The 24,409-nt window shown below is 49.9% G+C and overlaps 9 protein-coding genes across 9 annotated transcripts; 1 reads left to right on the forward strand and 8 right to left on the reverse strand.

Annotated features, from left to right (window-relative positions):
- Window positions 1-458: 458 nt before the first annotated feature.
- PtrM4_027910 (uncharacterized protein) lies at window positions 459-4,705 on the reverse strand (the record flags this gene model as incomplete). Its single annotated transcript, XM_066103779.1, has 2 exons — window positions 459-3,822; window positions 3,894-4,705. 2 exons carry the CDS (start codon window positions 4,703-4,705, stop codon window positions 459-461), a joined length of 4,176 nt encoding a protein of 1,391 aa, XP_065965981.1.
- A 134-nt stretch (window positions 4,706-4,839) lies between these two features.
- PtrM4_027920 (uncharacterized protein) lies at window positions 4,840-7,185 on the reverse strand (the record flags this gene model as incomplete). The annotated part of the gene is made up of 1 exon (XM_066103780.1): window positions 4,840-7,185. One exon carries the CDS (start codon window positions 7,183-7,185, stop codon window positions 4,840-4,842), a length of 2,346 nt encoding a protein of 781 aa, XP_065965982.1.
- Window positions 7,186-12,057: 4,872 nt separating this feature from the next.
- On the reverse strand, window positions 12,058-12,619 carry PtrM4_027930 (uncharacterized protein; the record flags this gene model as incomplete). The annotated part of the gene is made up of 4 exons (XM_066103781.1): window positions 12,058-12,063; window positions 12,110-12,180; window positions 12,230-12,456; window positions 12,507-12,619. 4 exons carry the CDS (start codon window positions 12,617-12,619, stop codon window positions 12,058-12,060), a joined length of 417 nt encoding a protein of 138 aa, XP_065965983.1.
- A 762-nt stretch (window positions 12,620-13,381) lies between these two features.
- PtrM4_027940 (RPN6, 26S proteasome regulatory complex component) lies at window positions 13,382-14,705 on the reverse strand (the record flags this gene model as incomplete). Its single annotated transcript, XM_001932505.2, has 2 exons — window positions 13,382-14,388; window positions 14,441-14,705. 2 exons carry the CDS (start codon window positions 14,703-14,705, stop codon window positions 13,382-13,384), a joined length of 1,272 nt encoding a protein of 423 aa, XP_001932540.1.
- A 657-nt stretch (window positions 14,706-15,362) lies between these two features.
- PtrM4_027950 (uncharacterized protein) lies at window positions 15,363-16,436 on the reverse strand (the record flags this gene model as incomplete). Its single annotated transcript, XM_066103782.1, has 1 exon — window positions 15,363-16,436. The coding sequence occupies one exon, from the start codon at window positions 16,434-16,436 to the stop codon at window positions 15,363-15,365; it is 1,074 nt and encodes a 357-aa protein (XP_065965984.1).
- Window positions 16,437-16,541: 105 nt separating this feature from the next.
- Window positions 16,542-18,137, reverse strand: PtrM4_027960 (uncharacterized protein; the record flags this gene model as incomplete). The annotated part of the gene is made up of 3 exons (XM_066103783.1): window positions 16,542-16,794; window positions 16,828-17,250; window positions 17,371-18,137. 3 exons carry the CDS (start codon window positions 18,135-18,137, stop codon window positions 16,542-16,544), a joined length of 1,443 nt encoding a protein of 480 aa, XP_065965985.1.
- Window positions 18,138-19,123: 986 nt separating this feature from the next.
- Window positions 19,124-19,498, forward strand: PtrM4_027970 (uncharacterized protein; the record flags this gene model as incomplete). The annotated part of the gene is made up of 1 exon (XM_066103784.1): window positions 19,124-19,498. The coding sequence occupies one exon, from the start codon at window positions 19,124-19,126 to the stop codon at window positions 19,496-19,498; it is 375 nt and encodes a 124-aa protein (XP_065965986.1).
- Window positions 19,499-19,617: 119 nt separating this feature from the next.
- On the reverse strand, window positions 19,618-21,270 carry PtrM4_027980 (uncharacterized protein; the record flags this gene model as incomplete). The annotated part of the gene is made up of 1 exon (XM_066103785.1): window positions 19,618-21,270. One exon carries the CDS (start codon window positions 21,268-21,270, stop codon window positions 19,618-19,620), a length of 1,653 nt encoding a protein of 550 aa, XP_065965987.1.
- A 2,075-nt stretch (window positions 21,271-23,345) lies between these two features.
- Window positions 23,346-24,342, reverse strand: PtrM4_027990 (uncharacterized protein; the record flags this gene model as incomplete). Its single annotated transcript, XM_001932512.1, has 3 exons — window positions 23,346-23,625; window positions 23,679-24,008; window positions 24,065-24,342. 3 exons carry the CDS (start codon window positions 24,340-24,342, stop codon window positions 23,346-23,348), a joined length of 888 nt encoding a protein of 295 aa, XP_001932547.1.
- Window positions 24,343-24,409: the final 67 nt, after the last annotated feature.

The following is a 24,409-nucleotide window of genomic DNA, read 5'->3' on the forward strand; positions in this document are numbered from 1 at the left end:
ATAGACTCACGCCCGTTACAGTGCAGCAGATAGCTCATCTTGAGTTTGAACACCAGCTTGAGCAGCGCTAGCGCGTTTTTAACGCTTATTATTAGAGGAGAGTGTTCGCGAGGTTTTACGCTTACGTTGTTAAGCTTATTAGATAGTTTTTTTCTAGTGTTAAGCTTTAACTTTGCGCGCGCGTTTAGCTTGTAAAGGCACTAGTACACTGCAATAGTTAGGATGCCTCTAATAAGTGAGATTGTGTGTACAGATCTATATACAAGTACGAGGGGAACTTTATTATTCCTCGCACGGGCCAACTGCCAGCGTGGCACGTGATTGTATGGCACGTGATCGCGTGAGGGATCGTAGGTTTGATCCATCACACTACCCCCCCTTCAAAAAAAAAGCAGGTTCCGTCGCTTAAAGTAATTAAAAAGAGTTGTCTAGCTTGCTTTGCAAAAGCTTCTGTAAGCCTAAACAGCAATGTTGCCGGTATTGCGAAAGCTACGCGGGCCAATAGTCTCCTCCGTCTGCTGTATCGTCGGGGCTCCTGGTGGAGGCTTAGGATTGTTAGAGGATGCGATCACTGTAATCATAAGTAAATCCTGTTTGCCTGCGAGCGTCGCAAACTTTCGATGTGGTCCTGGAGCTTTAGGGCGGGACTCATGGTACTGTTGGACAATGTCTGCGGAGTCCACCAGGTTCATGTATGGTTCCCAAGATGGGTTGTCGGTGCCGGCGGGGTAGTTGGTCCATCGCACTAAGTATTGGAGAAGACCGCTGCGAGAGTAGGGGTCTTTAAGTCTCTTGTTGACGCGGGAGTCTAGGACGGCTTCCACTTCATAGCTTGTACCATCTTCCTCGTCGGGATCGGCGAACTCAGCTGGTGCGGAATCGCGCAGTTGACCAGGCAGCGGAGCCTCCTCGTGTAAGTGTAGTAACCACGGGTGGAAGACGTTGTGGAGCTTGCCCATCTCTGGAGGCAGGAGTAGTTCGTAAGCCATATTGTCAATGACGCGTGTGACAGTGAAGGGACCGCGGTTCTTGAAGTCAAGTGATAGACTAGGACGTGTAGTACGGAAGTTACGGGCGTCCAACATAACTTGATCGCCGACCTTAAACTCAGGCGCTGGGAGCCGGGCGTCGTTTGCGTATTCCGCCTGTTTAGCTTGTGACCATTGTAGTTCGAGCCGAAGGGCTTTGCGTAGCGCGTCTAGCTTTTCTGCAAACTTGTTGGCGTTGTCTTGATCTCTGCGAGCTGGGGCAGTGAGACCAGTGTTCACCTTAGGTGGTTCAAGACCAGACTTCGGGTCATAGCCCTTAGTGAGGCGGAAAGCGGTAGTCCCAGTACTAGCGTTGATGGCGTTGTTAGCTTCGAACTCTGCCATAGGAAGAAAGAGAGCCCAGTTGTCTTGCTCGTAGTTAATATATGACCGGAGGTATTGTTTTAGCCAAGCGTTGGCGTTCTCCGTCTGCCCATCGGTTTCTGGGTGATAGCCCGTTGACAACTTTGGCTTGGTACCCAGTCGTTGACAAAGACGTGTCCAGAAATGGGAGAGGAACTGGGCTCCACGGTCGCTGACGATGCTGTCGGGATATCCCTCCTCACGCCACACGTACTCGACGAAGGCTTTCACAAGGGTATCAACCTTTAGGTCCACCACAGGTATAAACTTCTTCTTCTTGCTAAGCCGATCAACAATCACTAAGACGTTGGTATATGTGCGGCCGTTATCGGTGCAAGGAGGCAGGTGCGTGATATAGTCCATGCTGATGCTACTCCAATATCGCTCAGGTATCGGGAGTGGATGTAGGAGCCCGTGTTTCCCATCGCGGTAAGATTTCGATCTCCGACAGGCCAAACAGTTCTTGACGTACTGTGCTACATCATTTATCATCTTCGGCCAGTAGTACCAGCGGTTTAACATGTCGTAGCTACCGTGTTTGCCGCTATGGCCACCGCAATAGGATCGGTGTACGCGTTCGATGATCCGGGTGCGCAGGGTGCCTGATTCGGGGATGTAGACCTTCTTCTTGACATAGAAGACTCCGTCGTGTATTGAGCAATCACCAAGCTCTAAGCGTATCCTGTTTGGACCGTGAATTAGGTGGTACGGGATGCGGCGCTGGCCATCAGCTTTGGCTTTGAGGATAACTTGAACGATGTCGTCATCCGGGTAAGCTTGTCGAACGGTCTGGAGGATATTGGCTTCGTCCAGCGACGTGTCCGGCTCCGTAAGCGGTGCAGCGGACGTGTCATCGACCTCCGCTGTGTCTCCGAGAGCGAAGAGGTATTCGTCGCTAAAGTCGTCCGTTTCACTGTCTTGGTACATCATCATGGCCAAGGAGACTGGGGACGTCCGGAGCTCGTCACCGAGGGCGTTGGCCAGATATACAGCGTGTCGGGAGCCACCGTCGAAGTGGAAGCTAAAGGTGGCAACTCGACACTCAGGATCCACCTGGTCAGGCTTGAGGATCACTTGTACCTGGTGTTGACGTCGCTCATCCTCGGCGTTAGCTGGAAGATCGCCCGGTCGGCGAGTGAGTGCGTCGGGCTTAGTTCCTTGTTTACCAGGACGGTATTTGACTCTAAAATTGAACTCAGCTAGGAACTCAGCCCATCGAGCTTGCCGTCGGTTGAGGCGTTTGGTTGTCATGAACGTCTGGAGGGCCTGGTGGTCTGACAATACCAAGATGGGATCATCAGTACCTGACAGTTCAAACCTCCACTCCTCGAATGCTCGAACAATCGCGAGGAGCTCCTTGTCATAGATCTCGTAGTTGCACTCGGCAGGTGTCATCTTATGTGATAAGAACGCTACAGGTCGTAGAACACCTTTGTGCATCTGCGAGAGGATAGCTGCGGTAACGAAGTCCGACGCGTCAGTCTCGAGCCACGTTTCCAAATCTGGGTCAAAGTGGGACAGTACGCCCGCTGTTTTAAACGCAAGCTTTAGCTGTTCAAAGGCTTTCGCAGCTTGTCCATTAGCTTGGAGAGGGAAATGTCGTTGACTACCCTCCTTGGTGAGTTCCGTGAGTGGCTTAGCGATATATGAGAACCCTTTAATAAACCGGCGATAGAAGTTGCAGAAGCCGAGGAAAGACTGCATGTCCTTCACTGATCTCGGCAGTTGCCAATCGAGGACAGTGGAGACCTTCTCCGGATCCATTTCGATGCCGTCGGTGGTGAGGATCAAGCCTAAGTACTTGACTCGCTTGGTTTCGAACTTGCACTTCGTGGGATCCAACGATAGTCCTGCGCCTTGAATCTTGCGGAGAACCTTTAGGACATGCGAACGGTGGTCTTTCTCGTTGTCGCTATATATAAGTATGTCGTCTAGGTAGGCGGTACATATAACGTCCAAGTATTCGCGCAGCGTTTCGTTGATGAAGTTTTGGAACGTCCCTGGTGCATTGCACAGTCCAAAGGGCATGACCATATACTCATAGAGTCCGTACCGGGTGAGGAAGGCGGTTTTCTCTTCGTCACCTTCTTTAATCCGAACGGTGTTGAAAGCGGCTACAACATCGACGAGAGACATAATCTGAACTTTGGCCATGCGCGCTAGAGTTTCTTTGATGGCTGGTGGCGCATTTCGATTCTTCTTAGTGACGTTGTTGAGTGCTCGGTAGTCGACACATATGCGGAGACCTCCTCCAGGTTTCTTGACGATCAAGACAGGTGACGCAAACGGGGAGTTACTGGCCTTGATTAAGCCCTTTTGCAGCATGTCATCGATATACTTCTTAACAGCCTCAGTCTCGGTACGAGTGAGTCCGTAGACATGAGGCTTAGGGGGCGTAGTGTCAGGAAGCAGGTCGATGGGTGGTCGACTCCTGGTCTTCGTTCGGGGAGTTGATGAGCCAGATGAGGGTTGAACAGATCAGGTAGTTCGTCCAACACCCACTCAGGTACCAGCTGGCCAATCTGGTCTCTAGTCATGTAAGGTTGCTCCATCTTGTGCATGTACTTCTCAAAGTCAGTTTGCGAGACTGCGGCTACGCCGATGCCTTCTCGGTCTTCATCGGGGGGCTTCGCAAGCTTGGCCCAATGGCGGGGTTCCAACCATATGACCTGGTCAGGATGTTTGGCTGCGAGTGCGGTTGCAGCGGCAGCGGAGATGAGGTAGATATCAGCCATAGTCTCCTCAGTCGTCACCTTACCATCCTTGTTCGTCTTAGTAGTGGTGTCGCCTGTCTGGTAGTCTCCCTTGACTAGTTGTACGTGACTGTGACAAACTCCGTTTTCGTAAACCGTCTCTGGGAGTCCTTCGTGGAGGCAGTTAAGTTTGCACCCTGCCTTAGCGAAGGTGAGTGATCGCTGGTCGCCAAAGTGGAGGGCAGGCTGGTGATAGTCCATCCAATTCATGCCTAGGATAACGTCGTACTTGCCGATATTGGTGACGTAGCATAGGACGTTGTGCGTATGGCTTCCGTGTCGGACGGGCAGATCAACGGCCTGGGTAAGCTTGTCCACTTCTCCGCCGTTGGCTAGTGACAATCGAATGGGTTTGGCCACAGGCATAGTATCTAGGCGGTGTTGGTTAACCCATGACTGATTGACGAAGCATGCGCTGGCTCCCGTGTCGATAAGGGTAGAAATCGGTTGCCAACAATCAGGTCGCGTGAGAGCGGAGCCGGGAAACTCGAGTTGTCGGCTGAAGTCTTTAGAAGGCTTGCCTCCGATGGAGGCGGAGGACACGAAGTGGACCTCCGTCATAGTTGGCGTTTCGTCAGGGGCGAGCAGCAAGGCTGCAGCGATCTCGAAACGGCGATGCTGGTTTCGAACACGGCGCTGGTGTCTTTTTGCGTTACGCCAATTGAGCTCCCGCACGCGGCTCTGCGCGGGAGCCCCTAATTTAAATGCTCAAGTAGTTCCTCGTCGTTGACGTAGAAGCCATCGTCATCCACTAAGTCGTTGTCGTCCAGCGGCTCCTCAGTATCCTCGTCTCGCTCCTCTTCGTTGGAAGCGTCGAGAGCATTGATGTACAAAGAAGCCAGTGCGGGGATTTGGTGAGAAGGAGTGAAGGGCTTGCCGCGGGGGGCAGTCTCGTGCCTCATCTGATGGTCATCCTTGCCACATTTGAAGCAGAGCTTCAAGTCAGCTAGACGCTTCTTGTCTTTCTCTGACCGCTCGAAGGCCATCTTCTTGTACGTATGCGTGCTGGCGGCGTTGTTGTGACCTGGAGTGTCGGGTGTCCGGAAGGTGACCAACTTTTGGGTACGGCTAGCACCAGCGGTCTTCGTAACGGGAGTTAATTTTCGGCCAGCGTCAATCTGTTGATGTCCCTGGTCGATGTGTTGCGCTCGCAGCAAGAAGGACTGGATGGTCTCATCCTTGTGAGATCCGGCAGTGGTCGCGATAGCTAACCCGGGTCGCATGAACTCGCGAGCGTATCGGATCTGGGTCGCGTTCTTGTGTTTGAGGATTCGCATGCAAGAGGTGAACTTAGACTTCCACTCCATGAACTTCTGTCCAGACTTGTAGCGGAGCGAGCCGTCGGCGATGAGGGTTTCGGCGTCAGCTTCCCGATCATAGGTGAGATACTGGCTGTCGAGAGTCTCTAGGAAATCTAGGAAATGGCGAGCTTTGACATCTCGGATGTGCTCGTAAGCTTCGCCTTGAATGCGGAACTTGAGGTAGTCAACCGCTTGCCAGTCCTCTGGGTATGTGCGACACTTGGCCACTGCCATCTCGCGCCACCGCTCGTAGTCGTCGTCGACCTTGCCCTTGAACGTCTCAAGTTCTGGGAGTTTGTAAGAGAATCCTCCACCGGCGGTAGAGGGCGCGACGGGCGGCGGTCGCGGTACTGTAGGAGCGGGGGCGTATGGGTTCGATGATGGAGGAGGTAGCGAGGCGTCGCGCACGGGAGTACGGTTATCCCATGGGGTGTACCCAGCTCGGCGAGGATCTTGTGAGAGTTGGTCAGCGGTACCATCTACAGGTCGCTGTAGCAAAACGCTTGATTGTACAGGCCGTACTGGGTCGTAAGATCGCTCGCGCCGCCAGAGGGTGTACGGCTGATAGTTGGGTTCATGTTGCAGCAGTCGGTCGGTGACCGTTTTTGTCTCACGTCTAGCCTCGGTGAGCTGGAGGTTGAGCTCATCGTAAGCCTTATCCTTAAGGGCGAGAGCTTCGTTCTTGTTCGCCTCCATGTTAGAGTACTTGACATCATACTGGTTAAGCTCGATAGAATAGCGATCAGCTTGTCCTTTGAACTTGTCGCAGAGCTCAGCGTTGGCCTTAGCTTGGTCTGCCCACCAGTCGGCGCTGTCAGACTCCTCCTTGAGCTTCTGTGCCAACTCTGCGTAGTTAGGACCGCTCTCCGGTTCATCGGCTCGGCGGGATAGGTCCTCAACCTTCTGCTTGAGTTCATTGCGTTCGGTGGCGGCAAGGTCGCGCTCAGCGGCGAGGGCTTTGAAGGCGGGGTCATCGCGAACGTTGGGGAGTTGTTCTGACGCAGCTTTGAGCTTTCCGATGTCCGAGGTGAGGCGTCGGATCTCTGTCAGCTTCTCCTTGTACAGGTTGCTGCTAACCATGCCAACTTGTAGTTGTTTACTGTTCGAAGTTTCATCAAGGGCTGCTTCAACATTCGCTAGTCGGTCTCGTAGAGCTTGAGTCTCTCCTTCATTGCGGTCCACAGTCTGCAGATGCCTATTGATGGCGTCAGTGCAGTTGCGTAGGGAGACTAGCGTAGAGACAATAAATCGCCACCAGAAGTCGGGACGATCCTTCACGTTCTTCTGGAGGTTACTAGAGTTAGTGACAGTGAAGTCGTTGATGTTGTGGGTGATGTTGCCATCAGTGCGGATTCGGCCTGTGCTAAGGGAGTAAAAGGCATTGCTGTGCTCGTCAGGTTCGGGATCCTCTTGTAATTCGAACCACTCGGTGTCAACGGTATAACGGAGGTAAACGTAGTTAGAATCTTTGAGGTATTCGAGCAGGACGTCGTTGATTTCGATGCCGACAATCTCGCGTGTAGCAGTCATGGGCTCTAGGTCGCCGCTAGCTGATACTGATGGCTGGGATGACGGATGGGCTGCCAGAAGCATGCTCTCTCGGCGGTTGGAGAGGCAAGCTCGTACTGGTACGAGAGGCGGGCCCATCTGTGATTGAGTAGGATCCTGGGAAGCTTGCCCGAAGGTGGCACCGGTGGCTGAGGTACCTTGGGTATTCTGGGTATTGGCCGGGTTTGCCATCGCGATGATCTTTTCGTGTGTGTTGCGCAGGGCTGACCGTAGGGTCGCGCTTCTCGAAGCTCGATGCCTTGCCTTCTGCCTACTTGTCCGTTGATGTAGGTGGACCTGTCCTTTACCAGCGTTGGTGACAACCCCCACGAGCAATACTTGCCTGTTGAGCCTGGTGTCTCTGGTCTTTTCGTGTGTTGCGCAGGGCTTACCGTAGGGTCGCGCTTCTCGAAGCTCGATGCCTTGCCCTCTGCCTACTTGTCCGTTGATGTAGGTGGACCTGTCCTCTACCAGCGTTGGTGACAACCCTCACGAGCAATACTTGCTTGTTGAGCCTGGTGTCTCCACCCGTGGGCTTCTAGCGCAATACTTTGCGATCCTCGTCGTCAAGACCTAACCCGTCGCAGAACGTCTTGTTCTGCCCGATGTAGCAAGTCGCAGTTGCTCAATCGGCGGCGGCGCTCGGCGCGGACGGTGTTTCTGATAACTGAGCCTGATGCGAAGTATCCTAGGTATGTAGGGGTTGACACACAATAGTGTAAAGGCACTAGTACACTGCAATAGTTAGGATGCCTCTAATAAGTGAGATTGTGTGTACAGATCTATATACAAGTACGAGGGGAACTTTATTATTCCTCGCACGGGCCAACTGCCAGCGTGGCACGTGATTGTATGGCACGTGATCGCGTGAGGGATCGTAGGTTTGATCCATCACATAGCTGCTTTCTTAGCTCGCTTAAGTGTTACGCGGAGTGGTTATACTGCTCTTTCCTGGTCCGCACTAAGGCAGGTGAGTCTTATGTTGTTGGTTCCTGTAAGGAATATTCGAACAGGCACTGAGATGTAGGTATAGGCTTGTATTAAGACGAATCCTTGAGGAGCTATCAAGGATTCAGTGAGATGCTATATACGACTATGGCACGTGACTGTGGCTGGCTCGGGCCGATGGGTCTCCGAAGGGGTCCCTGAGGCCTACCAAAGTATGACCCAGCTGGAGTATCGTGTCAAGTAGCTTAAAATGAGGCTGACTAGCAGATTGCTCATGAAGAGCGTTAAGGAGGAGAGCGATTAGGCCATAGGCGGCGGGCTCTAACGCGCTGCAGCAGGTGTAAGGAGACTAGGCACAACTTGCGCACATGTAAAACTAATATTATTAATATAGAGTAATCTATTGTATTTGTCGGCATACACACGGTGTGTCGCCTAATAAGGCCCAATGTACCGCCTCGATCCTACTTCGGCCCAACTCGGACCCAACGCTATGTATACCTTCGTAGCCCCCACATTCGTAGAATCATCATACACCAGAATACCAATACACAAGATTACCTTAGCTACTGTTATTCACCGTACGATCGTACAAGGCCTTCCAACAGTATTAATATCTAGTAATACTATTATCGCGTTGTTGAGATGCGTCGCTTTGAAGTTGCAAAGGTTGGTGGGGTGACCGACTCGCTTGCCTGACCGACTCGCTTGCCAACCATGTTAAGCTCTGTTCTAGAGTATCTACTTAATAGGCAAAAAGAATGGCAAAAACATACAACAGCGGGGATTCGCTAGTGGTCACCCACCTAACTACTAATCCGCCGGTATCTTGCTTAAATAGGGCTGAGCGAACGGGAAGCCTTGTTCTCAAGATCCTATGGTCGTATGTGTAGGGATGTATAGTTAATTATATATTATCCTCGAGCTTTTCTCATTGTGCCAAATCCAGATGTGCGTCAAAGAGTTCTAATATCTCGCTGAAATAGCACTAATGTGCTGCCCAGGTGCAGTCTTAGCAAAATACCGATACTATGCCGAGCTTAGCGGCTTTCCTAGAGCAGATTCTACCTGGTCTATCTTCTCGTAAACATACCGCCTTGTCTCAGTACCTAATGCTCGCTTTGTTTCCTCACAAAACCCAATAACTATGCCATAAACATAAACATCTATCTCCAACCAACACTCATGGTCCAAGAGAAAGACTCTTATGCGAATTACCCCAGCCCGATCACTCGGGAAAGCAACCTCATGCTTAAACAAGACTGCTGTCCCAACAAAACATCGACCAAGCTCATTGCTAAAACAGCCAACAGCCAAAACGTGAAAATACCAACTCGCGGTCCATGAACCTCTATTACCACACAAGCCCATATATACCGGTCTATTCTGCAAAAGCAGCGGCTACATATTCCGCTTCCGCTGTCACAAGTTTCAAGTTTCAAGACCTGAGGTTGCGTGGCAGCGAGTTTCAATGGCGGCAAGTTTTGTAAATCAGATAAAGCCGTGTTTTGTTGCTGTGGGAGCGAATAAGAAGGGCTATTTTGCGGCAATATGCTATGGGTGAATGAAACGCATAAGGTTGATTTGTCAGTAATGTTTGTTGATGTTAGGAATGTGAGTTTGGTTGGTGTAAGAGGTAAATAACCAGAGACGGTGATTGGACGATGTATGGTAGGGGTCAAGAGTTGAGGCATCTGGGGTAGACAGCGATATGCGAGGCTGAAGATGCTTTGGTGATTGCATGGAAGTGTGTAGCGACTGGATCAACTGGATAAAGACGCGTGATCCCTGTTCTCAACTCACGACTCAGGTACATGTGGCGTTTCTCTTATGTTTTCCCTATTGATGTACCTTTTAGTACGATGCTTATTATCACCTCCTTGTTTAATAATTATGTCACAGCCATACCACAGCAACGTAGCAGAATACCTGCTGGTATTGGGTAGTAAGCCGACACAAACATGCGTATTATTTGATTTCGTATTGAACATCATCGTGCCCGGCTCCCCCAACTAGATTTTTACCCACGATTGGCCTATGCGGCGGCACTTCCCATCCTGTGAGCTTTGAATCCCGCTTTGAGGCGAGCTCAAGCCAAGTGTAACTTATGCATCTGATGAAGAAAGACGCAAAAGGGACATGGTCGACGAATCGCAGACTTCCAAGAAGATGAACCGACGGATTACAGGGGACAAACTCTGCTCGACATCTTCAAAGAAGGGAGGCGTTGGCGACCAAGCCTGCGAACCTGAGTTTCTCTAGCAACACTGACGCCATCATTACGGCTGTAGAGTGGCCAGAACCTCAGCGACGAAATGATGCTACTATCATCATAGCTTGGCAAGACTTGGTTTTTGTCATATAGTCTAAGCAGATGCCAATGGCTGACGTGAAGAAGGAGTAACCTGAGGCTGGAGGCGCTATCAAGATGTTCCTGTCAATGTCGCAGCAAGCTTGGGAGACCTGAATTGTGTATCAGAAAATTCTTGGAACTGTCCTATCATCTCAGCGCACACCAGCGAACCAAAGGGGGTGAACGATTATGTTTACCCACATGCTACATATCCAAGAGCTTCTTGGCTCGTCGTCAAACCCTACGAAAGTAGCCATAATTTTGGCCAAGATGACATGTACGGTTAGTGAGTGTTCCAGCGCAGGTGCCCAGAGCACACAAGCTTCAACACCGTTACAAGCCACTTCCCCGCATTTTCGCGTTGGCGCCACCAGCACGCCACGTCGTCTTCCACGCTCAACCACGGCGCAAAGCAGCACACGCAAAAAGGGCGCATATATGACGCACGGTAGATCCACGCACGACGGATGGCTTTATCCATTTGATACCCGTGCGTCAGCACACGAAACGTCGCGCCATGATATGCACATCCTCGCAGACTTCCGCAACGCAGGTAGCCTCAGCCTGAGGTCTCATCCTTGAATATCAGGCATTCCAATTCCAATAACCGGGCCACGATGCGCACAGTCCATGGGTAAGCGGCAGTGTCCACATGCCGGTTGCTGAGGCTGAGGCCTTTAGGCTGCCGTATAGAAGGCTTCATTGCCACACTTGCTTCTTGCGCTTCACGATCAACACAGGCTGGACTACCTAGTGATCAAGAATTTTAATCGCGCTTTCTCCTCTTTTTCTTTACACCCAGTTTAATATTTGAGGTGTTTTGCCTTGTTGCAATACTTGCGAGATAAGATGGGTATTCCAGCAATGAGTGCTGCGCATGAGGCTGCGCCGGCGTATGAGGACGTGGTCAATGAGCATCCTGTAAACCGCTATTTGCCATCTGGGTCGACTTCTGATGTAAGTCATACAACATATTACTGTTCCTGTCACATTTTGCTAACGAGAGATTCAGTACACAATCGTCCCTCAAAACGACAATGACGTCGACATTGAACTCCATGCACACCCCCAACAAAACAACATCAACAACACACCTTTCTCCTCCACCGACTCTTCTTCCCAACAACCAACTTTTGCACAAACAATCGCAAATGTTCTGCGACCTACCCACACACACTGCGAAGTCTGCGACGGACATGCCATGACTGCTGCTAGGCAAAAGAGGGAGAAAGAAAAGTTCTGCTGTACCCTGGTCGCAGCCACGTTTATGACACTATTCATCTGTGGCATGTTGCTTGGCATCGTCATTGTGGATGCTGCGGGGAAGCGGAGGGAGCATCATGGGATGTGATGGGGTCGCGATGGGAGTGTGCGTTTAACGGGTAGCAGGGGTCTATGTGTGTGTGCCTATATCAGCGGCCCGCCACGCCATAGTGGTTGCCTATATGGAGTTTCGTTTCAATTTTCGACATAAGTGCGTCTTCGCTTTTCACCCTTGATGGGATGGTAGGGCTATGGCAATGTATTTGTTTCTATTGTATGTAAAAGGAGAGAGCCATGTACAAAGCCCTTGGGGAATGATCGAAGATACCACGATTGATGCAAAAAATTACAACATATCATCTACCTACCCTTCCATCCTACTAACCAGCAAAAGCCCGCGCAAAAGCATCCCTCCTCACCCCTTTCTTCATGACCATGAAATCAACGCAAGACTCGTACGTCTGCTTGGCACTAAGTCCATACCACCACCATTGCAAAACCTATGACTTTGTTAGCCCCATTTCCACCTAAACCAAAATAGCAAGCACTTACACAATCCCCTGCACTCTTACACTTCTCCTCCAACCCCTCAGGAACCGTAACACTAAACTCCTTCTGATCCGCTGGAACATCACTCTCCTTACTACCAGGCGCATACCCACTTTTCCACACCTTCAGCATCTCCCCCCACAATCGTGTTGGTCTTGGTATCCACGATGCTCACGTTGGCGCTGCCCTCATGCGGAATGCGGATCCACACTTTGATCGGCACGACTTGGCCTGCTGTCCACATTTGCGTGTGGTTGGCTGGGTTGTCGGCGAATTGGAGGCCTTTGCAGAGGAAGAGGTTGCAGGAGGTTGCGTTGTAGGCAGGGTCTTGGGCGGCGAGCTCGGGGAGGCTGTCGGGTGTGTTAGTGATGGTGCTGACAGGGGAAGGCATGATGCTTACCCTTCAACGTGGGACGTGTTGTCGAGACGAATATCCTGCTCAACCTTCGGTCCGCAGTTTTTGATGATGGCAGGGCCGACGGGGCGCGAGGGGGGGTGATGTGATGAGGCCATGGCCCAAGACGGTGGGAACCGCGAGGGCAAGTAACGAGGTTGTTGTGAAATGCATTATCCTAATAGAACACAGTTGATGTAGTGAGAAAGAAGAAAAGATGAGATACACAAGATATCTTGTTTTGATAAAACCCAAATCACTGCGACGTTGGGCGGTACTTTATACCTACCCATCCATCAGATCATCGCCTTCCTAACACATGTTTCATACCAATCCGTCTCCATATTTCGAATCGCATATCGCAGAACAACTGGGGTCGATAATATATTCGGGGAGATGGTGGTGCTTTGTTTCTATGGAGACTTGTGTGTGATGGGGTGTAGATCGCCAGGGGATCGGCGAATGAGACCAGGATACCTATAGTGCAGCCTCGGTAAGACTACCTTTTCCACACGGGGTTGTACAATATAATCTATAATAAATGTAACTGCAATGTTGCAGATTGGCGACTCATGGCGATCGCCCGGACGTTTGCTTGGTGAGCTTGTCCAAGACGAACTTCGGACGCGGCTGCAAGAGCCGAAAGGCACCATGTTACCCTACTGGCATTATGACTAGGGGATCGTAGTATAAACACGACTGCAAAATCAGCACTACGCACAAGTTGAAACAATGTATCGGACGATATTTTCCCGTGTCATGTGTAATCATTATTAGCTAGCCACATTGATTGCGCAGCATGTTTGATCATCTATGCTTCTGTTGTACATAGTCTCAAGAGCAGCTCAAGTACTGAACATATGCACCTCCAAACGCACATGCTACTCCAGGAGGGACGCCTGATTCGTGTATAGCACGTCCACTACATTGCTGAGCTTTTCGAGGGTGCTCAACGCCGCGTCGTAGCCCTGGTCGCGTTCGGATTCGTCATATACAATGAGACAGCCAGCACCCTGATCTAGGACTCCGATGATGACCTTATCCAGAATCATCTGCGAAAGCTTGCGCTCAACCTGTATCGTGTCCAGACCAACCATCTTGGCGACGTGGTCAATCTCCACTCTGCTGAAGGGCTCAATGACCTTGATGAGGTTCTGCTCCAACATGTTGTCATACAAGCGGCGAAGGTGGGATGTGATGAATCGGTCGCTACCAAGCTGTTGACGGTAGTCGGTCAGGGCGGTTTCGTACTCCTCGAGACTGCGGTTGGTATGTGCGCGAGCCACAGCCTTCATGGCCTCTAACCGCTTGCCGGCGTACTTGACGGCGTGCTTGGAGGTCATGAGCGATGTTACGTCGTCCCCAAGGTTGAGCATAATCTTGCAGAGCAGCATATACTGCAGTGCAGAGGTAGCCTTTTGCTCCTCGTCTTGTGAGTGATAGCCCTCCATAGCCTCAATGAAGTATGAAAAGGACGTGTTGAAGTCGCCGTCCTCAGCGTGTAGCATTCCACTCTGCATGTCCAGACCTGCCTGTAGCAGAGGCGGGGTATAGACGGAGGCAGCCGATGTTCGCGCAGATGTGAGGGCGGCACGACCCTTTGATATGTTGCCCAGGGCGTGGTAGACCCTCGATTCTAGCAGCTGCACTTCGACCAAGACAAGCTTGTCGTCCAAACGCTTCAGCTCCTTCAGCAGACTGTTGATGAGGGTGAGGGCCTCATAGTAAGACTGCTTCTGCATGTACAGAGAAACGAGTCGGGTTTCTAGGTTCTGCCGTAAGAAGCCCCTTCGCTCTGAAACGGCCCATTCTATGCATGACTTGGTGACTGCGATTTGCGTGTCTGCCGTGTTGGGGATCGTGGTGAACAGGTCGAGTAGCTGACGGACTATAGGGAATCAGTCATTTACCCATGGCTCGTTATCAAAATGCAATCATACCCAGCTTAGATGTCTTCGCTTTCGCAAACGACGACATTATGGATCGCGCTTGCCTGACCAACTCGGCGAGGGCATCCACCCGCTTCTGGTCACGGTAGAGCTCACCGAGCCCGACCAAAGCGCTCTCATAGTTCTTGATGGCGGCTTCATTGGAGCCCGGGTCTTGTGAGAGAAAGTCCTTGTAGATGTGTTCGGCCTTGTCAGGCTCCGACTTGGCCAGCTTCTGCGCCTCCGCTATCCGCGAGCTCGTGTCCGGAACGGCCATGGTGGTTCAATGGATTCGCTGACTGTTTTTGGTCTGAGTTGTGGTTGTGTGCACGAGTGACGAGGTGGACGGATTAATCAAGTGGCGGTGTTGGAGCTGTTTGGTGATACTACCATCACAAGCTCACCTCGTCGATGCAGCGGACGCGAAGTCGGCGATACGTAATGCCGATTGGGGACCAACGCCAGAGCGCCACACTCGTCATCAGCCACAGCGCCACGATCCGAAGACACAGTATTGCATTCATGCCTCTCTTGCCACTCATGTACAACTTGTACCTCTTATTCTGCTCCGGGGATTTCTATAGTATGGTAGTCTAGCCCTTGATGCTGTTGCCGTTTATGTTTCTCGGTTCACCATCATCTCATTACTAAACCTACGGAGAGGAGAAAGAGATAGTAGCAGCTACTACTACTACTACTACTACTACTACTGAATCTATTTCCAGCCCGAGCAGCAGATACACCTGTTCTTCACCTGTCCTTGCAAACTCAGGATGAGATCATTGAATAAAATGATTTGAGAATAGTGAGGTGGTTATACTCAAGAAACTACAAAAGAGAAATATAGACCGGGAGAAGAAGACATCAATGTCTAACCTCACTCTAGCCCATGCTTTCGAACTCGTATCCAACATACCCTCGTCACAAGAGCTGCCTATTCAGACAGCCCCTGCATAATTAAATCTTCAAGCTCGTTTCCACCATCATCAACCTTGTCAACAAACACGCCATCAGGTCTCGCCCAGAAATACTCCCAAACACACCTATGCACCAACGAAAGCTTCGGGAACCAATGCTCTCGCTCCTCTATCACATCTTCCTCAGGCCAGAGCTCATTACCAAAAATCAAAATCGAAAAACCGACATTTGCCGCCTCACACAGCACGGTCAACACAGAAATCTTGTCCTGCAAGGCCGTTGCATGACCAGACTTGAACTCTTGTCTCTCTTGCGATTGCTGATATAAAGAAGTTAGAGTCTTGATTATATCCTCATCTTGGTCGTGGGCGCTCTTTGCAAGTTCGAGATCGTCTTTGGCTTGTCTCAATTTATCCTCGATATCATTCTGTTCCTCGGAAATCTTTTGCAATGCCTGCCTCACCTCACGGCGAACAATCTTGCTGTTTCCCTGGATCTGGTTCAGCACAATGCACTTATTCCGCGGTAAGAAGAATTCTGGGTCGTACTGCCCACGAAGCTGCTTGAACTTGTCGCTTGGATTGATGCACTTTTGGAACGTATTCATCGAGTGGTCCAGGGCATTGAAGTAGAGACGCCGCTTTTCTTGCTTCTCTTTACCTATTTTCTCGGTGAACGACTCCCGGAACTTTTGGAAGACATCGTTGAGTGCGGCTGATACAATTGAGGCGTCCATTGATATTGGCTTTCTGCCGGCATTGACAAGATACGCTTCCCAGGTCTCAAGCGCCTTTTTCTTATCACGATCTATCGCTTTCGCGTCGGTGAGATCTGCCATGTTTACCAGAGGGACAGGTGGCATCTTAGCACCAATGGCAAACTGAGTGTCTTCATCTGAAAAGATGGTGCGCTTCTTGTGCCCCGGTCTAGCTTGTACCTCCTCGATCTTGGCAGTAAACTTGGCGTCCATTTTGGCTAGATTTTCGTTGATGTCATCTCTAAGTCGGAATAGCGGAGGCCGGAATTTCTTCTCTGGGTCATGAGGATCATATCTCGGTCGGAAAGCCAAGCAATACTGGACAGTTTGCATAAGGGCCGGGCTATACTTAGCACTATGAGGGTATTTGGCACTGGGAAACTCGTACTCTGGGAAATTCGGGGGAATCTTTGACTCTTTGTCAAAATTATCAGCTTCCTACTTCATGATATTATGGAGCTCTTCGGGAGTTGCTTCCGTACACATCATCATGTAGCGGATCACCAGTCCGAGCGAATAGATATCGGTAGCGTGGTCGAGCTCCCACCTGGATGGAGGATATTGCCCAGACTTTGCGTACTGCATGCATTTCTCTGGAGCCTGCCAGTATCTTTTGCCCTTGAATCGCACGCTGTCGAACTGAGCCTTGTGGTTGGCGGGATCTGGGTCTAGACATAGAGCCGCGTCAAAGCTTCCAAGTATGAGCTATTGGTAGTAGTTATACTTTGGGTCGGGCCCCGAAAGGAATATGTTGTCGGGGTTGATGTCTAGGTGAAGCATTCTACGCCAATCGGGTCGTAGAGACCCAGCGTCGATTGGAGTCGGTTGAGCTTCGCTGCAGTATTCAGTCTGACAAGTGATGAGAGCATGTACAATCGCCCCAAATACAAACCAGCAAAAGTGCTCTGGGATGGGCTGCTTGGCGCTCTCGTGGTTCTTGATGAGCGTGCGGAGAGTGCCATGAGAGGCGTATCCCGAAGCTTGGTAGTTGAGCTTCCAGGAAGGGTGATCATCCAGAAGCTCCACTCTGAAATTCAAATTTTGTTTTTCCAGTCCCTTCTGAATCTCTATAGACTGTTGAACGTGTCGGCAGTTGGTCGCCCGAAGGGCATTGGCCGCCGTGGCCTCTCGCTCCACTTGACCATGACTGGGGTTGTTTTTGGTTGAGATGTCCGTACATTTGATTACAGCACGATCTTCAATAACCCCATCATCATTGATCTTCGCGAACAGGAAAGTGGAAACATCAGGAACACCCCCTTCTCACTTTTTCATCAACCGAATAGAGCGCTGATGGAGCGCCTTCGCGAAACGCCATTTCCCACCAAGAGCTTCCTGGACGAATCGGCACTGCTCTTTAGATGGAGCAAGCGCTTTGTAGGAATCTTTTTTGTTCTTCATTTCGACCTCATTGTACAGAACGAATTGTGGGCATTTCTCCCCACCAATGTCGGTAAAATGGCTGCTAGCTGGATGCTCAACATCGGTGGAATAAACACCCACTTTCGCCTTTTTGCCGATAGATGGTTGCTCATCATCAACCAGAGTATTGATGTCTCGTTTCCGCTTTTGGACATCAGGCGAGGTCGGGACTTGAAGTACAGTTTCTACTATACTGCCAAAGGCGAGGTCAAGAGAACGCGATGCCGGAACATCGACTGGTGCAATCGAGATGCTACCAGAAGCTATAGGTGCGACAAGAGTCAAGACCTGCGGTGGGCTTGCAACAGGTTGAGAAGACGGTACAGGTACAGCTGGGGTGCCACCAGCGACAGGTGGTATCCAAGTAGGGCGGAGAATTTCAGGAAAAGGCTGTGAGTCTTCAGCGCGATGTACCCAATGCGCGCGTGAGCTTCTTCTCCATAGCTTGACTCTACCGGTACCGGTTCGAGGGCGCTTCTGCTGCGAATCTTTTCGCTCGACGTGTTCGAAGAATCTAATAAATGCGACTCGCTCGGAGTCGTTGGCTAGGATATGATCGAAGAAGTGACAGTCATTGTGATCCAAGTCCGCATAGGTGAGAGGTGCAGCCATTGCGGTTCCTTAGTGTTTAGATGGAGGTGAAAAGCGACGAGACAATAAAAGTTGCAAAGATTGCAGTTGTTGACCTTTTCGGTGGAACTTACGGATTTGGCGGTGTTACAAAGGTTCGATATACAGAGAGTGGAATTGTAGAAATATTTGAGAAGGCGTTTAAACAAAGAGTCTCTTTATGCGCGGCAGCCAGCCGGATTGGAGTGAAAGGATACGCAGCAACGGTTGATGTATACCAATGGTTCACCTTGTACTAGCCTTTTTCAGAAGTGAGCAGCGTTGAACAAAGCGGCTATCGTAAATTCAAACCCAGACCAAGGGGTTAACGGCTGTAAATGTCCCAAAATACAGACTGCAGATGAAAGCAAATAGCGCGACATTAATTAAATCCTCGGGATAAGAGAGTCTATCAAAACTACACTCAGATTAAGATTCCATAATAGAAGCGAGACATTTGTGCAAGAGCTGTGTGGCACTTAGCTGCGATATTTTAAGACAAAGAAAATATCGCAAAATAGGTCAAGGCTGAAGTAGAGCCTCTTAGCACATAAAAATGACTGCCATAGAGATGGGTTGTTTAGACGGTAGCAGCCTGTTACGATATGTGGAACATGGAGCAGATCATATGGCTACAAGCAAGTCATAGACTATACTGAGGAGGTAGGTCTCAGTATCTGTAAGACATCGAGCAAAGACCAATGTAGCTTAGAGTATATAAATATGAAATGAGAATGTCATCAATTTAGAAAACTTCATACCTCGAAGATGTTGAATGTATCTAGTCCTCATGCCGCAGGCGAGCGCAAAGAACATTGGGAAAGTAAATTTGCTTGTTTTCCACATAGCACCGCACACAACTAATATGAACTCCAGCTCTACGAACAAAGAACGTTCCTCGCTTCTTGTTTCGTGCTTTCAATTCGGAAAGCGGGGGTGGGTCTCACTTCGCAATCAACAACCCAACTGAGATCGTACCTAGAGGTTTCATGAATGGCCAAAACGGCCATCGGTTCTACGAGATGTCCGAACGTGAGATATTCACCATGGCCGATGATCATTTTTTCGGCAGAGAAAATATTACTGAGTTCAGTTCCTGGGCGGCCTCACTCCATGTTGTTCTCTACTATGCCCAGTCAATGCCAGCTGAGCACAATGTCCACATCGCTGTTCTAGATCGCCACCAGCTAGGTGGCGAAGTGTTGATATGGCACGCCCTAGTTCTTGTTGATGTATTCGAAAACGAGTATCTGGCACATGGCTGTGTGGGAGGAAGTGGATATACTGCAGTACCATTCGAACAGATAATCGAATGTGGGCTTGGTGTCATATTTCAGGAACTTGATTACTGGAAAGTGGGATAACATGATCCATGGGCGAGCGGCGCACACGGGCGAGCGGCGCACCCCACCAACTTTTGCAACTTTAAAGCGATGCATCTCAACAACGCGATAATATTATTGCTAGATATTGATACAGTAGATTACTCTATATTAATAGTATCAGTCTTGCATGTGCGCGAGTTGTGCCCAGTCTCCTTGCACCTAGTGCAGCGCCTTTGAGCCCGCTGGCTGAGGCCTGATCGCGCTCCTCCTTGACGCTCTTCATGAGCAATCTGCTGGTCAGCCTCATTTTGAGCCAGTATATCCTCTCCAGCTCCCTTTGTGAGTACTCCATGCTTCTGTATACGCCTTTTAGAGCGCCGCCTACGCTCTGAGGCTGCGCTATTGGCCTTCTCAAGACTAGAGATCCGATCGCGCATCAGCTCAGCAGAGAGCATCATCACCTCGGCGCCCTTCTTTAGCTGGTCAATCGCCATAATAATTGAAGCTGGTGATGAGCTCTTGTGCTGGCGCACGCGCTCACGTATTAGGCTTGACTGAGCCTCAAGCTCACGCGCGTTGCTCGGCGTTTGAGCTACCCAGGGAGCCTCTGGCAGAGCTGCTGGAGGAGTAGGTGTACGCAGTTGTACATCTACCTTTGATAGAACAGCCTCTGGTTGTAGAGGAACAAGGCCTGCGCCGCGGAAGGCTGAGCAGATATTGGCTGGCGTGAACGCTTGATCAAATGCTGCCTTGAACGCTGGCAGAAACTCTAGCTTGGTGATGTGGTTGATGTGGTTGCGCATAAGGCTCTCCACCTCACGGCTGTACGCGCGCTTCAATGGCGAGAAGCAGCCAACATCAAGTGGCTGGAGTAGGTGAGATGAGTGAGGAGGCATACAGAGCGTATGGATATTGTTCTCCTTGCAGAGCTCCTGGAACTCTAGAGATTGGTGGCTCTTATGGCCATCAATAATAAGCAGGCGACGCGCGCCTACACTACGAGCCTGCGTGTGAGCGTTGAAGTGCTTTAGCCACTCAACTCCAAGCTCATTATTCGTCCAGCCATTATCGCTGACTGCGATCGCCCAGTCGCGTGGGATCTCAGCTTCCTTATACCAGGCTGATAGGTAGTACTGGCCAGCGAAGATGAGGAACGGTGGGACTGACCAGCCAGCAGCGCTGATAGCAGCGATCAGCGTTACCCACTCGCGATTGCCTGGCTGAATACTCTTCGGCCTGCCTCTCCTCTCTGCTCCTGTTATAACTAGCTGCGTTGTAATCTTGCCCATCATAAAGCCAGCTTCATCAAAGTTGTAGACGTCCTCATCGCAGATACCTAGCTCAGCCTTTGTCTCTTCTACAAGCTTAAACCACCTCTTTATTAATGTTGCATCCTCACAAAGAGCTCTCTGCCTATCGTACGCTTGGTTGAAACACGTCCGAAGACTGTCTGTACGCTTAACAAAGGTAGATGGCCAGTTGACTCCAACCTGCTCTCCACCACGCGCAGCCAGCAGCTTATCAGCCATATCACGTACAGCTGTGTAGGTAGGCGCAAATCCACGCAGATCTAGCTGAAGTATATAGCTAATAATCACCTCCTCTTCTCTCTGGGTAAGCTTCCTTGAGTTGGGCGGGCAATCGCGTCGGGCAGGTATACCAGCGCGTCGGCGGCGGAGCGTTGTTTCGGCTACGTTGTAGACTACTGCAGCAGTACGGGTACCTTGGATCTGGTGCGCATTAATAGATGAGATAGCAAGCTGAATATCTGCTTCATTTGATAGTAATTGAGTAGCGCTGCGTTGAGCCATTGTAGATTAAGATCAGTAAGGTGAGTAAAGTTGGTGGGGTGCGCCGCTCGCCCGTGTGCGCCGCTCGCCCATGGATCATGTTATTCAATTTTTGCGCAGCTTTTACACTTTTCATGATATTTACACTACTTGTTGACAAGACCATGTGTCTATCAGCTCTATTCATATCTGTAGTATTTCATATTCTCTTATTGTTATTCTGCTGATCAATGATGCGTTGTTAGCCTAAGGAAAGCTGTATCCACGAAGACGCATTGCGCCTCCAATCTCATTTTCTCTCTTCTTCATTGATCTTGAGTCCCCCTCACATAACATGGGATGGAGGTGTTTCCACTGTCAATCACACTGCTCAGACATCATCTTCCTTTTACATATTCGTTGCTTGTTTCCAAGTGTACATTGGGATGGGTAAGTCCATTTCTTGCCAGATGTTCCAATATCACGTTTCTGACATGCGCTATTATCCAGCCTGTCTGACTGGGGGACATAGTTGCAGAACCTGGACAAATCATCAGCTCGATCTTTGTTTGTCTTATAGATCTTTTACTTTCTATCTAATTTATATTGTGTTGGATATATACCTGAATAATGTCAACCACATTCATTCCTCATACATCACTTACCACGGCCCTTTTCGCATGTGACTTGTGCCTAGGCATAACTTCCTTCTCTGGATGTTAGTAGACTAACATGAGGTCACACAAGGGGACCATTGTATGCAACATGCGTATGTGGCTGGTGTCAAGGAAAGGAAGCATAATCCCATTGAAAATGCAGTATTATACTCTCATTGCGCATCCTTCAGTATTTGTACCTGCGCACCTAGTCCGAAAGGTAGTACCAATAGCCTTGGCGTATTCTAAACCAAACATTTATTCTTCCACAGTTCCGCTGGATTAACCCGTAAACCAAGCTTGTCTCTAGCCTTGCATCCTTACTCAAATACCTGTGAAGACCTCCTAAACCTAGTATAGTGCATCCGCGGAGGCCAAAGGCTAAGCGGTGAGCTTCGCGCAAGGTAGTATCTAGTAGAAGGGTGCCTAGTGTCAGATGTGCGTACCGTTCATGAGATTCGACAGCCAAGCCTTAAGGCCTCAGACTATACGTGCTCGAACTCGTGCTGAATCTGCCTGCAAGAGTGAATCAAGCCATTTTGTAGCTTAAGTGCATCTATATTAGGTAGTTTGGTATCCTCTAGAGTTTGCTAGTTGCTGGTGCTTAGACTCCGCAACAATCAATTCAATCCGGTCACTCTCCTAGACCCACTTACCTATCTAGGTAGGGCTTAAACTCCTATAGGTAACTACTAGGCTTAAAGCGGTAATCAATCAATCCAATCTGAACCTTCTAGGACCCACTTAATTGATTGTTGCGGACTGTGCTGGTGCTCGCGGAGGGTGTAGTAACTTTAGCAGCGTTGATAACGTGCACGTAGATCTGGACACAGATATCAGCTAGGAGGGGGACAAACGACAAAACGGCCATGATATTGATGGTAGTTCTTTTCTTGTTCTATTGCAGGAAGTGATGTCAGCGGCGCAATTTTGACAACAGAAAAGCAGACTGTGAACTGTTTAGCTCCATACTAGTAGTAGACTCAGACTCAAATGTATAGCTCGGTGCTAGTTGATCGTAGCTTGTTCAAGAGTGGAGATTGACTACATGAGTTTAGTTGAGGGTAACTTGCTCAATAGTGGTGAGTGTTTACGTTGGTTTAGTCAATCGGTCAAGAGTAGGGAGTAATTGTGTGGGTTTGGTTGATTGTTCGATAGTAGGCGGTAGTTACGTGGGTCTGGCTAAGGATGACTTGCCTGTTTTAGAATGGCAAGTGGTTGCGTATGTTTCGTTAATCATTCGAGAATGGCGGGTAGTTGCGGGAAGTACCATACGGTAAGTTATGTATTAGCGCGTCGTGCACGTCTGCGCCTCACTAGGCGCAGCTCGCTCTACTCTAAGGTAAACAATCACATATTTGAGATTCCACGTCCTTCTAGTTGTAAAATTCTATCATATGCTGCTTATGCAATCAAACCTGAGGCAGCCATATTGTCACTGCTCACTTGTCAGTCCTCTCCCTATACAACAACATTTGGGACAGGTTTCGGAGTCGCCTCCTCCGAATGCACAAGTGTCTCTGCACCATTCGAATCAGCCTGCTCTTTCTCTTCTTCCGTATTGTTTTTAAAGAAAGTCTGCATAAGCTTCTTCTCAATATCGATCCCCTTAGCCTGCCACTCTGCAGTCTCCTGAAACTCATCGAATGTTTCCCCAGCTTCCTTCGCACGTCTCCGCATCCCATGAGTCCTCAGTAACCACACTAGATGCGAAGCTACCATGCTCATCTCGATCACACAGCTGTTCAAATTGTCAGCGTCTTCCTCAGGAACTCTGGACGAAGATCAACCTACCAAAGCGCATACATCGTCCCAAAGAGCACGTCAAACTCATTCTGCGCCACCAGAGCCATGAGTGAGAAGAAAGCGCCGTTCCAATCTATCCCCAAAAATACAAAATCAATACCTACAACCCTCCCCCGTCTCTTGAGCAACTCGAATGGAATGGCAATATATCCTGAGATAAGGGTAAGGAAAGCAATGATACCGACTAACAACACAGCCCATTGTGCGCCACCCCGCGAATATGGACCCCGTATAGCGAATACAAGGCCAGCTTCTATACCCGCAAAGAGACATAGGAGACCTAAAAGAAGCAATGTCGCAGTCCAAGTCCGCCACTTTCTACACACACGTCAGCCCATGCATACACAACTCATCACCAACACACGAGGACGTACCTCCCATAAATCAAACACTGCACCCAGCTCACGCCACACAGCACGCAGAAACACTGCGGCTGTACGATAAGCGGAATATTGAACTGCTGCACAATCGCGTAGACACCAAATGGCACACCGCTGATGGACCAGAGCAGCATCATAGATTCAGGAAGCCCCACTGTGCTTTTAGTGCGATAATTGCGAACAATCTGTGGCACGAGTTGGACGCACCAGCATACTGTCCCGATTGTGCCGAGGATGTTGGCGGCAAGGGGGATGGAGGTTTGAGGCGCCATGGTATGGTGTAGTAATAGGGTATTGGCTAGAGAAGAGATGGCGGGGACGGACAAGTAGTAAGTTGTA

The sequence above is a fragment of the Pyrenophora tritici-repentis genome, chromosome 1 (genome assembly GCF_003171515.1).
Source record: "Pyrenophora tritici-repentis strain M4 chromosome 1, whole genome shotgun sequence".
In the NCBI taxonomy this organism is placed as follows: Eukaryota; Fungi; Ascomycota; class Dothideomycetes; order Pleosporales; family Pleosporaceae; genus Pyrenophora; species Pyrenophora tritici-repentis.